The 17,062-nt window shown below is 41.3% G+C and overlaps 1 protein-coding gene across 2 annotated transcripts in view; it reads right to left on the reverse strand.

Annotated features, from left to right (window-relative positions):
- The window catches only part of LOC127734357 (uncharacterized), a 103,445-nt gene that overhangs the window by 55,280 nt on the left and 31,103 nt on the right, over positions 1 to 17,062 (reverse strand). For both annotated transcript variants that reach the window (XM_052244194.1, XM_052244193.1), the window contains exons 8-10: positions 5,415 to 5,574; positions 3,856 to 4,082; positions 453 to 569 (exon numbers count right to left, since the gene is read on the reverse strand). In XM_052244194.1, the coding sequence (XP_052100154.1) occupies positions 453 to 569; positions 3,856 to 4,082; positions 5,415 to 5,574 (504 nt within the window). The remainder of the gene's footprint in view (positions 1 to 452; positions 570 to 3,855; positions 4,083 to 5,414; positions 5,575 to 17,062) is intronic.

Consider the following 17,062-nt stretch of genomic DNA (forward strand, 5'->3'; position numbering starts at 1 on the left):
TGTGATAATAGGTAAAACTTCTAAATGTGTTATATCTGAAGACGACACTGTTATAAGTTTAAATCATCTGATTTAAAAGCATGTCATAGTTTGTTTTACTTTGAATTGGGAAATATATATACAGCCATTTTACTTTTTTACATTATTAGACATGGAAGAATATAACACGAAACGTCTTGTTTAGAGTTCCGATTATTTTTCATATATTATTACTGTGGCAAATTTCTGCGTATACTATTTAGACAATTCAGTTTTATGCTTTGGAACAGCTAAATTTTTGTTTTTTAACAGCCTAAAATAAATTCTGAACAGATCATAATTGAAAGCAAGATAAGTGCATGGAAAGTATGTAAATGTCAACAATTAATGATTGAACATGGGAACTTACTTATTCTTTGTTCAATCATTTTATTATAAGATTGGTCAAGTTTAAAATATTCTTGTTTACATACCTGATATATATCCGAAACTTGATTGGAACCTACTAGAACCTTATCCCCTTCCAACAAAACAGACACATATTCATGTCTATCAGCAATAATCGCTTCTTTTAAAAGGATCTTAAAATTCTGTTGAAAAAGAGAAAAATGAACAAATAGACAAACACTTCATCATGGTGAGATTTAAGTTTTAAAAACCTTTTTCACTGATGGAGCGTTGTTTCTGATTTCTTTTTTCTTGAGCGACAGTATCCAAAAATTATATGTAGCTACTTTAGCTAACTTCCTTGGCCTGTAGTAATATTCACATTTAAATCCTGCTTTTAAACTTATGTGCCGTTTTTCATTTTATTTTTCAAGCTACTTACCATCCTGTTGGTAATATAAAATTAGATGTGGTATGATTGCCAATGAGACAACTATACATCAAAGTTCAAATTAAGTGAATGTGAGCAATTATAGGCAACCGTTCGCCTTCAACAATGAGTAAAACCATTACAGAAAAGTCCGCTATAAATGTGAAACAATCAAAATAAGAAAACTAATAGAATTATTTTTAACAAAACAATTTACGAAAAACAAATATGACAGACATGAACAAAAGACAACCAATGAACTACATGCTCTGGACTTGGGACAGGCACATATAGAATGTCGCGGGGTTAAACATGTTTGAAGGCGCCAACCCTCCCCTAACCTGGAACAGTGTTATAACAGTACAATATACGAACACACTATAAACATTTTTGAAAGGGGCTTAACTCATCAGATTAATACAAAGCAGAAAGATATATAACAAAAACACAGGCCGGACGTGGTAGGGTATTAATACATTCCTACAAACAAAAAAAGACACAAAGTACAGATCTGAGAGTTCTCGCAGTTACTGACAACTAGTTCAAAGCCAATAACCGCTTATTCAAAAGCATGTATCTAAGACTAAAATATCAATCAGTGCACATCCAACATCCAATGGATTTAGAATTGATAACCTTTCAGAATAAGTTTATTTTAAGAATTGATAAGTTTACCCTGATCGTATCTAAATTTTCTGGCTCGGTAACAACATCACCGTAAAAATTAGGATGTGCTATTCCGTTTGACATAAGTTTTCTACATCTACAACCTTACTTACAAACCAAATTTGTATATCTATGGCAGAATTTAGCAAAGGTTATAAGTAATTTGTGGTAAAGAAACCCCTGATAATTTTACCAGTAGTACATAGATTACGCTCATTGAAATCAAAACCTCTCTACAGACACGGTTATAGCGAACAATTAGGGATAAATCAATAGCGTAAGTCGGTGCCAAAGGGGGAGACATCTGTTTGCGCCAATAATGCGTCCTTTTGCACCACAACTCATGTGCGCCAATGCAACGTTTGCGCCACTAGTTTTCAAAACGCCTAGTATCATATGCGCCAATATTATAGTATACGATTGCCGCAATGTATTTTAATAAAAAGCAATGAACCGGCATTTGAAATTGATTGAGTTAAAAGTAGTTTGGAGTGGTTTATTGAAACTTGTTTAAAACTATGCAAACAAAACATAATACTATTTACAGTCAACCAACATAATTAAATTATCAATTAGGCTGAAATTTGTAATTTGAAAAACAAACATAATCTCTACGACAGATTTTTACTTTTGCATGATTCTGTTTTTTGGATTTTTTTTTTTTTTGTTATTTTTTTTTTCTTATAACGTCAAACTTTTCCTTTTTGAGTTATCCTTGCGCAATAAAATGTAAAAGCGGCTTGAAAATTTGCGACATTGTTAAAAAATACAAACACAGATGGATGAGACCAAAAAAAACTATTTTATTGTAGTGCTTATGAAACGCCCCTGGTCCATTATTAGTGCGTTTCCAGATTGATTGAGCTTCAGTCCATACGTAGAGTGGAAACAAAGCATATTCATCAATATATGTGATTAATGCATAGTCAGCAAAAGCTTCTACTTTCTAATCATTTTGGCATATCTCGCAACGATAGTCCCTAATTCCATAAATTGTCCTTTTATAGTACCATCTTTTAATAAGAATTATCATGTACGATAAATATCAGCACAGGTAAATTTGCGCAAATGATTTTTCGTTAATTGGCGCAACTGATACATTTTAAAAAAATATTAGTCGATGCAAATGATATGTCTTGAAAAACAGCAACTGCCACAAAAGGACTGCTGCCTCCAAAGGAACATCACCGTCAAAAAAAAGGAAAATTAACAGTAGGGAAAGAAAATCGTACACTTTGCTCCTTTTAAGTGTAGGTTTTAATTTTACCAAGTGTGGTCTAGTTAGGCGAAGGGTAGGTTTTTTTGCGTAAGTTTAACTGGTTTACTGCTCAAGTTTTGCAAAAAAATTGTCAAAATTGCTATTTAAAGCTACTTTACGACTCATTTTGTGACATATGATAGCTCATCAACTTTCGGTCCAAAAACATTCTTGGCTTTGAAATATTCGGCTTTGAGCGTTCGTGATGAAGGTAAATCACACATAAAATTAATACAATGTTGTTTTTCATTTTAATAATGAGTTTCATCATTTGTCATCTTTTCGGTAAAAATGCCCCTAGATTGAGAGTCGGTTAAGAACAAAACAGAAAAGATCACTTCAGCTTTTCAATTGTGAACTTTCTATGTACTAATATTCCAGCAGCGCCTCCAAATGGAGTATGTATCTCTCAGTTGAAATGAAATTTTAGAGCTTGCGGTTCCTATCATGATTTTCTGAATAGATGGTTGATCTTACAAGCTAAGAAGTTATTGAACCTATGTCCTCATAAGATGTAAAGACGTCATTACGAGTCGATTGACCGTTATAAAATATCTTTGTCATAGATGATCACGGATATATTCCGAAGAACAAAAAACGACTTGGAAGCAGGTATGACTTTTAATAAATTCAATTAGAATTGAGAATGATAACTGGAAATGTGTCAAAGAGACAACAACCCGACCAAAGAGCAGAAAACAGCCCAAGGCCACCAATGGGTCTTCAACGCAACGAGACAATCCCGCACCTGGAGATGGGCTTCAGCACACATTTGAAAATCTGCATGGTTAATTTCGTACAAGAAAGTTTGTATCACAATCAAGGCATTTTACCCTTTGATTTGGAGGAAATGTAGTTCATTTCACTGCACCATTCCATGCGTTCTAATGAAAATGGACACTTTTTGCTACAAGACAATACTACCGTTAATTTTAAACGCAATATAAACGTTTCAATACTTAAGTTTAATTTAGTGACTTTCATTAAACATAATAATGCACAAATAGTGTTCATCCTTACGACCTTAAACTTTCATACTAGGCCAAGCAATATCTATTTAATTGAATACGTGATGTATTTGAAAACCCTATTTTATGGGGTTTATGTTTGCATATTATTTAATTTATAATTATACCTGTGTTTTGTTTGTAGTATTCATATCCTGAATAGTCTGATATGCAATATAATAAAATAGTGGTAACGATGCAGGACTCAAAGTAGCCTGATATTTTTCCATAAATGCTCCTGTTTTCATTGGAACAGTAGATGTTTTTAGGGCATTTTCTGTCACTGTTTTAGTTTCGTTTGTTTGCCTAGGAAGATCCCGAGTACTCTCATCTAGCTGGTTACTATCCTGACTCTCTGAAAATTTGGAAATTGCATCAATAATTGAACTTAAAAGTTGTTCGGTATTGTCGTATCATGTTGGAGGTTCCATGCAAACATTTCAAACGAGTTTAGCAATTATAAAGATGTGAATTGCTCGTACAAAATCGGTGAAATGAGCGTGGAACATTGATTTAACAGAAATAAACAAAAAGTATGCGGAAACTGCAGGAATACCCTTGTTCTCAATATTATCACGAAGTTCTGAACAACTACAGGAATACCGGAGTTCTTAATATTATCATGTGGTTCTGAACAACTGCAGGTAATACCCGAGTGTTGCGTCCTATACACAAGTATTCAGGTTACAAGACTTAGAATACATTAAACCAATTTGTTCAACTTGATTATACAAAGAATGACACCTATCATAATTGATACTATGTGTATTAGTATCCATCTTGAGAACAAAACCTGACTTTTTTCGCGGTTTTTGTGTGTTTAAGTTTGCATAATCATTATATCCTGTATGATGTTTTGTGAACCGTTGGTTTATTTATTTTTTGTCAGAGAATATGTCTGTTCTTATTTAACTTATGACTAAGTATTGTCCCCTTCAGATGTGTTTGCATTTTATTCTAAAGGAAAGTCTTTAACTCATCGCTCTGTTTGAATCGCCAAAATTTCCATGTTATTGATGGTAGATTGTTTCTCGTTATGTCGTTTTAGCGAGGATACTGTGATGGTTCAATTCTTGTATATTTATAAATCTGAAAGACTAGAGAATTCTAATTTCGCAGAAGGCTAAATCCAGTCGATAATATTTTTAATATCGTAAATTGATTAGGAAGAGACAAATCAACGTAACAAATAAAAACTGAGGGAATCAATCGATTGAATTTCAAAAGGAGCGAGATCGGGTGCGACGACAGGGTAAGCAACTATCAGCCGCCATGCAAATCCACACTTAGTCACAATGTCACAATTGGAAAAAGGACACAATTGGTACAGACCTGACAACTATACCTGTATCTAAAGATCTGAGATCACAAAAAAACATGTCGCAAGTGAGTTTTTGTAGACACCGATACATATAGTATAAGCCAATTATTTATGATGGTAACCTTAAACTTAGATACTAGTAGTATCGATTTCAGTCGTTCTTTCTAATAAATCTAGCTCTGTTTGCGTTTTGTTTGTGTTAGAAGCTCACACCTTACAATAAAGCTTAGTTACCTTTAATAAAGTCCGTTTAGTGTGAACCAGTAAGAGTGTAACTTAAAAATAGTATTCTGATATAAGCCTTAATTTTTTTCAATTAAAAGCGTTTTATTTTTGTTTTATTCAAGTTCATTTTATCAAAAATACCTTCAGTTTCTTTACACTTTGAGCTTTCTGGAGATTTGCAACGTTCGCCATTTGACAATCCATCTCTTGATATATGTGACCATCCGCGAATAATTGATGTAGTTACCGAATCTGTGAAATTAGTTGGTTTTGTTTCCTTGTTTACATCAAGGATCGTTATCTTATAAACAAAAAATATAAAAATATTATCAATTGCAGTCTCGAAAAATTGACAGCGATTTCTATATCTCTAGCGAACAAATAACATGAAAGTTTCAATTAAAATGACTAGAAGTTACTGCAATTGGAAGGAAAAATCGTGTGCTACCAACTAATATCCCTCCTGATTTTTACTGGAATTCATAGCTTTAGTTTCTGGATTTACTATTTGTAAACATTCGTTTATTATTGGTTTGTGCATCTATCTTTGTATAAAATTGGCCTATTTCGGTACTTAATATCTAGATTATCTTTATTTACATATTTGGTTCCGTATCTTATAGCTGTGAACTGTCTCCTAACATATTATTAGCTGTATATATAGTGTGGTATTGGTGTTTGGTTTTACGCCAGACCCCAACCGGAAATCAGCAATCCCGTGATACACTCTCTCTCTCTCTCCGGTTTATACTGATCATACAGACGTACCAAACAATCCTGAGAGAATCCTGTGTAATCACAGAATATACAGACCAGTCAAGAAGTAAAACGTAAGTGTACTTAACGTAGGTCATTACAATATTGGCGCTGCGAGCTCTAGATTTCGGGATGATAAGCAATACAGAGATTAAATTGAGATTTGAGGCGACGTTCGCTTGGACTAGGCTTCCCGTGGAAAGGGATTCGGGGAAGCCTTCACCATTCGGGATCTGCTGTTGTGTAATTTTTTCAGAAGATATTATTTCATAACACTTCAGTGGTTTTGCAGCGCGGTAAAACCCCTGTTGTTTGCAGATCATTTTTACATCGCGATGACCTTGAGGTCATCCCGATGTATTGCTATCGCCTAGATTTCCATTATGTAAATTAGTTTTGGGTTTGTAACCGATCTATAAACATGATAAATATGCGCACATAAACGAGTGCAAAATAACATTCCTTGTCATTTGATATAAATACATCTCTTCATTGAATACTGATAAAAATATTTTTGTTTACAACATAAATTAATAATGTGAAAATGTTTTGTAGTTAGATATATATAAGTAAAAAATCATTGATAATATCAATGCACACGTACCGAAAAATTGTGTTAAAGCATGCGGAAGAATATCTCAAAGAACGTTTTGCGACAGGACCGGTAACTCTGTAATTGTTTTTGCGGGAAAATATGAATGCCTACTCGTATCCAATCTTAGAAAAATCGAATTTTTACAGAAAAGTGTCCACCATGCACTTGCATTGCACTATTATTAGAACAGTAGAATAGAATGATATACAAACGGATGCAAATCATATATATATGTAACTGTTATTTTAATATAGTATATAACAACAAATCAGTGTATACTGATTTGTATCACTACAATATAATAGTTATTACGGTGAAGTTGAATTTCCTGTCATTTATTCATCATACTCGCACGCACTTGTCTAGAAAAAAATATATCTCTGTACATTAACCTCAGTTTCAGGTTAAGAGATATGTTGTTCTTTTCTGAGACAAGTGCTTTTGACCATCCTCAAGAACTTGTGGTCATCCGATGTTCAGTACTTCAGTACTTTGATTGTTTTTGTAGTTTGTTCAGACGATAGGTGGCCTGGTACACTTGACCCAGAAGGGACAGGATACCAGTCGACTTCATATTTGTTTTGTTTTGTTCCGATAACCGCAGACCAGAAGAACGGGTTACCAGAAGCATTTGTGCTATTAAATAAATAAATTAAATAAAAGAGTGTTGTTTGTTTGTTGTTGTTTATTTTTTTAGAATAAATAAACTTTGTGGGTAATCATTTGTTGTAGTTTACAAATCATGTCAATTGTAAACATAAACACCCGCAGTTTCCAGGAGTTGCTCCAGCTCCCAGGTATAGGTATTAAGACTGGTGAGCAAATAATGGACATTGGGGAGGGCAAGGGCACGCCATCCTAAACGCATGGCCAGTCCGTATTTAAGCAAGAAGGATGGCACCAGGGACAAAGTCCTTGGGCTTTGAGAGGGCCCAGCCAGATGGACTCTGCCTTCCTTGAGTATAGTCCATATTCCGAGCAGGCTAGAGCTAGGCCTAAGACCCCAGCTAATTGGAGCGGGGGCTACGGGGAACAGCCAGCGAAAAAAGAGTTGGGCACCACAACACTAGTGACCCAACGCAGGGTAGCACCCCTCACTCCGGAGGTAGTAGTAGCACCGGGTACAAGCCATATTGGCCCAGTGGATACAGTGCATGGGACAAGAGTGCCCTAACCCAAGGGGGCACATCTAATTATCCCAATTATTGACGCAAACTATAATACAAGCCAGGGGTCGTCACCAACCGGTCAACACATATGGGGGGTGGGGGGGGCAGTATGAGACACCCCGTAGTAGGTATGGAAAGTAGCAAGACAATAGGGGCGAGAACACAAGGCAAACCCCAGCCCGTACCTATGTAGATAGGCAACCCAAGGGTATGTGTAATCAAGGGTATACACCGGTGCCCCAACAAGAGGTCACCGCGAGGGGGAGCTATGGGCAAGCAGGCCTACCGAGTAGCATATAATGAGGATAGGCCTAGGGAAAGTGCGAGGGGACCCGACATCCGAGGTGGGTCACGACGGAATTCAGGCAGCACCTCGAAAGTAAGTAATGCCCTAAAGAATATAAAGTATGAAGGGAAGGGCAACTGGCAAGTTTTTTTCACGAAATTTTCAAGGTATGCAGAGGTTTGTGAGTGAGGCCCGCAAGAGTGCAAAGATCAGCTGTGCTGGTGCCTTGAGGGGAAGGCAAGTGAAAACCATGCCCTCATTACGGAAAAAGACACGGAGGTGAGTTACAGGGAGCTAGTTGAAAAACTGCACAAGCGGTTTGGTTTCAAGGCGCTCCTTGAGACTGCCTGGGTCTAGTTCAACAATGCCCGGCAAGCCCCTGAGGAGTCCCTTGAGGACTGGGCTGATTGTGTGTTGTCCTTGGCGACCAGCGCATTTAGAAACCTCCCTGATGAGTATATGTATGAGCAAGCCGTAACGCGGCTTTGCCAGGGCATTGAGAACAAGGAGTTGGAGGCGCAAGCCTCCAACCTCCAACCACGCAGTATTGAGAAGGCAGTAGACAAAATAAGGTTATTTCAGCATAACACCCAGGCAATATATTGAAAGCTAAATAGGCGCGAGGTCAGGCAAGTATGAGGACCACCCTGAGGCCTACCAAGAGTATCCGGTGCCCCATGTAAGGGCTACCATGGCCCCTGAGAGGGCCAAAGCCAGTGCATGGAAGGCAGAGCCGGAAAAGACGGATAGGAAGTTTGACAAAAATTTGGTCAGGTCCATAAAAAACTTGACGACATAATGGACCAATTCAAGAAACTCCTTACCCACCCTGTAGCAAGAAGCCCCTCACCGGGCGGACGGGCAAAAGCTGGAAATTGCTACCACTGTGTGGAGAGGGGCCATTTTAAAAGGGATTGCCCAAAACTTAGGGGAAGGTCCCAATCTAGGGAATCTGGGCAGGAAGGACTGTGTTTCCACTGCTATAAGCCGGGACATTCGGAATGATTGTCCAGATCTTCGGATAAGGAAGAAGAGAGTAACTTTTGCTGACCTGGCTCATAAAGCACATTCAAGTCCGTTAAACTCAAACGGGGCAGCTCCAGAGGCCAGAGAGGCCAGAGTAAGTCCCCGAAAATAGAGTTGGACGTTTCATCGGATGTGCTATATACGGGACCAAATGTTGAGGAAGTGACCCTAGGGCATCGTTTTGGGGATTCAGGATGCCCAGGGGAGGAGGTAGTGCCCTACAGGTTAATGGGGCAACATCCTCAGATTCAGAAGGGGAGGTTACTCAAGACACAGGGTTTGACCGTTTCTTAGAGCCTGAGTGGCTATAAGAGGCTGAGGGTACAGCGTCCTCCGATTCAGAGGGGGAGGTCGCTCAAGGCCAGGGATTTGACCGTCATTTGTCAAAAACACTGTCATATGTTCTACGGCATGGTGCCAATAAATTGGGACACAAGTTACTTCCTGGGGTATTTGTGTATGTTGTTGAGCTCCTGGCCCGGTACCCAGGGCTATCAGGGTGCACCCTGAAGGGGCTCACCCGCCTTGTTGAGGCAAATGTAGACAATCGGTTCACTTTAGAGAGGGATCTGGGAAATGGTTGGTGGAAGATAAAGGTAAACCAGGGGCATACCATCGATGTTGGATCTTTTGGTATGCCGTTAGTAGAGGAAAATGCGGTTGCCCAGGCCTACCACTACACAACCATGCTTGCTTGTGGAGATATAGTAGAAGAAGGGTTGAGACGGATGAGTAAGCAGCACATTCACTTATTGAGTTAGGTATCCAGCAGTGTCAAGCCTCATTGGGAGGTACAAATCATGATAGATGTACCAAGGGCACAGGCTGAGGAATTTGAGTTTTCTGGTCTCCTAGTAGGGCTATTGTATGCCCGGGTAACCTGGCAGGAGTCCTTCCGGTCAAGTACTTTACAGGGCCACTCGGGGGAGCAGATAAACTTGGAAAACCCTATTTTTCAGACAGTCCTTACACTTGACCAGGGGGACCCTTGGGGTGAGGTTGAGGGGGAAACACCTGAAGGCCTATGGGGTAGGGACGAAGATCTGAGCCCCTCTGAGGAGACTGGCTAAGCTGAGGTAAATCTGGCCAGTTATGAGGAGCCCAGGACAGTTTGGACTCCACTTCAGATCCAAGCCCTCCCAAGGAGGAGGCCCAAAGCAGTGGGGACGACATGCTACTTGGGTTCAATTTATTGAGAGCTCATTGTATCGACTGTCTTAGGGACAGCTGCGGGTGGGGGAAGAGGTCATACCGATGACTATGGGTAAAGTTGGGCAGGCCCCGAGAGTTGCTAATGTGACACTACGCAAGAAAGTCACTGTGCCGCCTAATTCAGTGATGAAGATCAGCTGCCATGTAAACGGTGAGCTGCCGAGTAACATTGTTGAGGCAGGCACCTATTCTGATCTACTGGTTCCTCGTACCTTACATGCGGGAGGACGCCAACCAGTAGTGTGCTTAATAAACACCTTAGATAGGCATGTACAAGTGCGACAAGGGGAATTAATTGCCCATGCAGTAGAGGTTGACAAAATATAAGTTCCAGCTAAAGTACGAGTAGTGGGCACTGGGGAAGGTACAGGCCCACAGGAGTCTGACCAGGGAGTCCCAGAGCATCTCAGGGAACTCTTTGATCGCCCCAAGGTACTACTTGGAACCCCGGAGCAAGAGGACTTGGCGTCTCTGCTCAGGGAGTATGGGGATGTTTTCGCAGCCAGTGAGTTTGATTTGGGGAACTTTTCTGCAAATGAGCATCAGATTGGCACAGGGGGACACCCTCCCATAAAGCAACGAATGAGAAGAACCCTTTATCGGGAGGAGGAGGCCCACTAAAAAAAAATGTTGGAGGCAGGTGTCATTCAGCCTTTGGTTTCTGAGTGGTGTTTTGCCCCTGTATTAGTGAGGAAAAGGGACGGGGGTCAGGTGGTGCATTGACTACAGTGAACTGGACCCCTGCATATCTAGGGTGACTGTCGCCATCTCAGGTAGTGATGTGTTGATAATCCCTGACAATCCCGAATGCTCAGTGAGGGTGGTGCAGGAAGGGCTTGGGGTAGTACTAGGCAAGTACTCTGTTGACTAAATCCGTGAAGGACAGGGCAGGGACCAAGACTTCGAGTGGCTATTGAACTGGTTAGATGACAAAACCTATCAGCCATCCGAAGGTGAATTATTCAGGAGTAGCCCCATGCAAAGTTTTATTTGACAGGCAGGGAGAGGTTCGGTAGAGATGAAGGACGAATAGTTATGTACCATGCAAAGGAAGGCAAGGGGAATAGGTTGCTGGTGCCCCAGGAGTGGAGGAAGGAAATCATGGAACTGTGTTATGACATTCCCTCGGCAGGGCACCAGGGCATGGACCGAACCAGTAAAACAGTTTTATTATTGGCATGGGTTGAGAACAGATATCGAGGGTTATGTTGCAGGATGCACTGCGTGTTACCAGAGTAAAAAGGCAAACAAGACGGTCAGGTGCCCTATGACCATGTACCAGGCAGGATCCCCTATGGAAAGAGTCCATTTGGATTTTGTGGGCCCCTACCCAAGTCAGACAGGGCAAATGTGCACCTACTCATGATAGTAGACCAGTTTAGTAAATGGGTCGAATGTATCCCACTCTCTCACAAACTGCGGAGGTAACAGCAAGGGCAGCGATTAATGAGTTCTTCTGTAGATTTGGGTATCCCTATGAAATATTTACAGACCAAGGTTGCAATTTCGAAAGTCAGCTATTTCAGTCTGTATGAGAATTACTCCACATACATAAAACCCGAACCATCCCATACCGTCTCTCTGCAAATGGCCAAGTAGAGAGGTTCAATCGTACCCTACTCGCCTCAGTCAGGTGTTTTGTAGAGACAAACCGAAAAACGTGGGACCTACACATTTCACAATTAGCTGGTACAGTTAGGGCTTCAGTGAACAGGTCAACAGTGTTCACAGCTAATAGGTTCATGTTGGGCAGGGAAGTCAATCTTCCTGCAGAATTGATGTTCAGACCCCCTCTTGTTTGGGACCCCCAGACCTACAGGGGTATATAAGTGGCTTAGAAGAGGCTATAAGGTCAGCTCATGAAGTTGAACAGGCTAATTTAAAAACAGCCCAGCTAAGGTAAAAAAGAGCATACGACCTTAGAGTAGTAGCCCGTCAGTACAATAAGGGGGATTTGGTGTACAAGTTAGACACTGCATCAGTACCAGGGAAATGTAAGAAGATAAGTCCTATGTGGTGGGGACCCGGGGTCATTCTGGAAAGGATATCTCCCTACTTGTATAAAGTAAAAATAAAGAAGGCGCTCACCACAGTCATTCATGACCGTCTAAAGCTGTGCAAGGATAGGGAGTTACCGGCACGGATCAACCGCGCAATAGTCGAGCTACAGAAAGGAGGGGTATCACAAGCAAAACAACTTAATGACACTGTAGCCTCTACTCAAACAGGTATTCAAAATCCTGTACAGGTAAACCCCATGCTCCCAACCCTTCTATCAGATGAAAGTGGGGGAACAGATGTACCGACTGGAAATACTGGGGCACTGTACTGCACTTGCAGAGGACCTTATACGGGCGAGTTTATGATCTCTTGTGACGAGTCCAGCGAGTGGTTCAATGGCAGGTGTGTGGAAATTTCTCCTTAAGAAGCTGAGGAGTGGGAGACTCAGGACTACATCTGCTTGGGTTGTAGGGGCCCGTAAAGTAAACTGGACCCGCCAAAAGCTAGACTGAACCCAACCGGACTGCGGAGGTCAGCCCGTAGGAAGGGTTCAGAATAAAGTGCTGTTGTATATAGGGAGGCATTAACCATTAACATATTGATAATAATTATTTAGGGTTGCTGTTGTATATATGGAGGCATTAAGTTATACTGTTCATGATTATTTAGTTAAATTATGGTCATGTGTATATGGCTGGGCCAGATGTCAGTGTGTTTGGCCCTTAAAATGTTTTATTTTTGAATTTGAAGGAAGTAATGTCAAGTGGTGAAGGAAGTACTGAAGGCAGCCCGGAGAGGAGCTGGGCTGCAGACTCAAAGAGAGGTGAGGACCGAACCCCCCACCCCCCCCCCCCCACCCCCCCAGAGGACGACACCAAGATAGGGTCCCCTGAGTGGTGGTTGAGAGATAGAGAGATACCCCGGACCCAGATGTTCGAATAATTGGTCATGTAGGGGAAGGGGACCAAACAGATGAAAAAAAGGTACCAGTTGAAGCTACTGTCCCATTTGGGGATGACGGGGCACCATCCCAGGAGTCAGAAAAGATAGGAGTGGCATGGGTTCAGGGGCGGTGGGCTGGCAGAGTCCGAGGCCCAGGTATTGAAGCCTTAACTCTCGGGATAGGGCCCAGTCAGGGAATAGGGGTGGATCTGTTAGGGACTCCAGTTGAGGAGAGAGCCGATGTTGCGCTTCCAGGAGCACTCCAGGGCCGCATTCCCGACTTCCAGGGGCACCCTATTGAGCATTCCATCTGACAGGGATGCTCACAGCGCGCCTCCACTGGGGAGGGGGTGCAGACCCAAAGAAACAACCCAGAAGAGAAAGAGGCGGATGGTCAAACAGACGGATCGCATGAGAGAGGAGGCCGCCCGGTTGTAAAGAGTACTCAGAAGGGTGCAAAAGCAGAGGACCCCCCCCCCCCCACCCCCAAGCCGGGAAGCACAAGAAGACAGGAGACGGGGTGTTTGAGCAGAGGACCCCCCGATATGGCGCAAGAAGACAGAAGACGGGGGTGTCTGAGCAGAGGACCCCCCGATATGGCGCAAGAAGACAGGAGACGGGGATGTCTGAGCAGAGGACCCCCCCCCCCCCCCATACGGCAGCTACGACAAACAGTCGAAAGTAGAGGCCTACAGGAGGGATTGAGGTGGAGAGAGCAACCTCCCCACATTGCAAGGGTGTCCAATCCAGGGGTGCCCTATTAAAGATCCTCTGAAGTCTCCTTCAGACCCCCCCCCCCCTCCCCCCCCGGGAAGAAGTTGTAGCTGGACATGCCGTTTGCAGTTGGGCCCCACCAAGTGCATTTGACGCACACTTTCACCTGGACCGGGGATGGAGGCAATTGACGATGGCAGTAAGGACGGACCGGCGACGGTTCGTTGAGATGAGCCTTCCCCACCTAGACACCCAGTCGACCTTGTGGGAGGAGTTATGGTCCATTGCGATCCGGGACCATGACCAGCGGTCAGGACGTTAAGGGATCCCCCAAAGGGATCACACTGGGTGACCGCTATCGGCATCCATCCCAAGAAAGCCCAACAGCTAGATGACAATACATTTGGGCACATGGAGCAGTTGGTGGGGTCACCAGGGGTGAGGACTGTTGGGGAGGTCGGGGTGGACCCATCTCAGAGGCAACTAGGCACGTAAAGGTGTGTCCTTAATCTGTGCAAGGGAAGGCCAGAGGTTTCCCCTAATTTTGCACATCAGAGGGGCACCTGAGGACCGCCATAGTGCGGAGGCACACCTGAAATGTCTCACCACTGTAAGGGATGGGGTAGACAGCCAGCAGGGGGTCTGGGGGTGGTCCAGGAGGCTAAACAATGGAGGGCTACATTCCCGCATGCTTACTTTGGCTTTACGGCAGCAGTGAATAAATTTGACCGGGAACTGTGGGGAAATGGTATCGTCCCTCCCCCTGTCAATCATATTGCTTGAAAGTGATGCCCCTATTTTAGGCCTCCATGGGTGCCCAATACTAGTCACGGCCATCCCCAATATATTGCTGATGTAGCAATAGGGCTGCTCACCTTCGTGACCGGGGACACCCTCAGGGCTTTGTTGGAAACAACCACCAGCAATGCCCAAACCCTGTATAGGGTTTAGGAGCACATAAAAAAAATTGAATAGCAGAATGTACATAACTGTAAATATGTTAAATGTTATAAGTTTAGTTAAATACCCACCAGGGAGGAGGGGAATGTAAAGAAAAACTAAAATATTGTTTTATTGTCACTAGGGGGCATCACGCATAGTGGGTAAGGAGGGATGGGATTGCTGACACAAGGAGCTGGCTTTCCGCACTTTTTAGGGGTCCACTGAAGTCAGGGGACCCCAGTATACTAAAATTTAATCTTTTTGGACAATATGAATGAAATTGATGGAGTTTCTAAAAGACAAAACGGGGGGGGGGGGGGTATTGGTGTTTGGTTTTAAGCCAACCAGAAATCAGTAATCCCATGATACACTCTCTCTCTTTCCGGTTTATACTGATCATACAGACGTACCAAATAATCCTGACAGAATCCTGTGTATTCACAGAATATACAAACCAGTCAAGAAGTAAAACGTAACTGTACTTAACATAGGCCATTACAATAATATATATAAATATAAAATGTCTGAATAATAGCCAACGATAAATCTTACGGGGCGATGGATCATATAATTATGATACAATACACTACAAAAGCCCGACCTCCCCGTAAGTCGTCATTTGAGATCTCCTGGGCACGCCAAAGCTGATCTCAAAAACCTTACCATCACTATTATAGACCACAACGAGGGTTGGTCAAGGGCCGACAGACTTGCTCGGGAAGTTTTTGGATAAGAAATTTAAGGACAGTTTCCCCAGAGGGCATTAATGAAAAAACATACAATGAGTCCCTACCATCACTTGTTTCCAGTAACTCGGGCTTCAGTACATGACTTTCACAGTTTAAAGGAATTTATTCCTCCTCCCAAACATCAATATTGAAAAAATTTACCAGCGTATTGATTCGTGATAATTTGTATAACGATCAAGATTATTATTTCAGTTTGACTACTACATGTCAAGATAAGAATCATTTGACATCTCAATGATGAAGGATATTAGTTATCCGAAATATTTAACATTTGTTCATGTTTTTTTTGTTGTTTTTTTTTTGATGATGTTGTACCCTTTTAAACTTGCTTATTATATATATATAATTGAAAAATATACATATATTCCATCTACATCAAAGGATAAAATCATACGAGAAAATGCATTTTATGAATAACGAAAGCTATATTTTTGGACCCTCGTTGGCCTAGTGGTCTAGATTGTGAATGACAAAGCCGGCGGATTTTCCACGATGTCACAGAATCATGGGGTCGTAACCTGCTAAGGAAGACACAATTGGCTAACACAAATTTCAGATCTTAAATTGTTTGGCTAAAAGAGAGGGTAAAATGATTGTCATTATTAAGCCCCTGAAATTGCAAAATTAGTAAAACTATCCAGTCTTACAAAATAATGTGTATTTTATTGATATTTTAAAAAGTATATATATATGGGACTATTTATATCTTAGAAGTGTTATCTTTGATTTCACTATGGTGTCATAAAGATGTCGTAGATGACAATTCAACACGCGATGGCCATAATACAGACAGTTTTTGAACAATATAGATATGAGCCAATGTTGTATCCAAAACGATATTTTATATTCACATTAAAATCTTGGTAAAATACATTCCTGTATCCCAAAAAAAATCGTTTGGGTAAAGCCTTGGCTAATATCTAAAAATGAAAGACAAAATTGGCAGTGTGTTCGGTTTTGTACTAATCATGTGATGTCTTAAAGCAAACTAATGATGTTCTTTGGTAGATTCGTGATACTTTTTTAATGCAAATGCAAGGGGGCAAATAAGTGGTATTATCATAACTTCTTCTTTCAGACGAAGTTTACTGCAATATGCTGATGAAACAGAAATAAATTTTAACATGATATTGAATTATCTTCTGTAATTATATATGAAACTGACAAATCACAATGCGCCTCTTACGAGCAGGGCATTCTTTTGAAAATCAAATTAAAAATTATTACCGGAACTGAAACACACAAGGTAGAAAATATAGAGAGGTTTTGGACGCACCAAAAACGTACTCTTTAATATGATGGACTTAGTGAGAGAGGAGAAATATAGTCTTATCATTAACCAAAATAACAAATCTTCTGTATGTTTTCAACTGTAAGATTAACTGCAAATATTATTA

The sequence above is a fragment of the Mytilus californianus genome, unplaced genomic scaffold, assembly GCF_021869535.1.
Source record: "Mytilus californianus isolate M0D057914Y unplaced genomic scaffold, xbMytCali1.0.p SCAF_3, whole genome shotgun sequence".
NCBI classification, from domain to species: domain Eukaryota; kingdom Metazoa; phylum Mollusca; class Bivalvia; order Mytilida; family Mytilidae; genus Mytilus; species Mytilus californianus.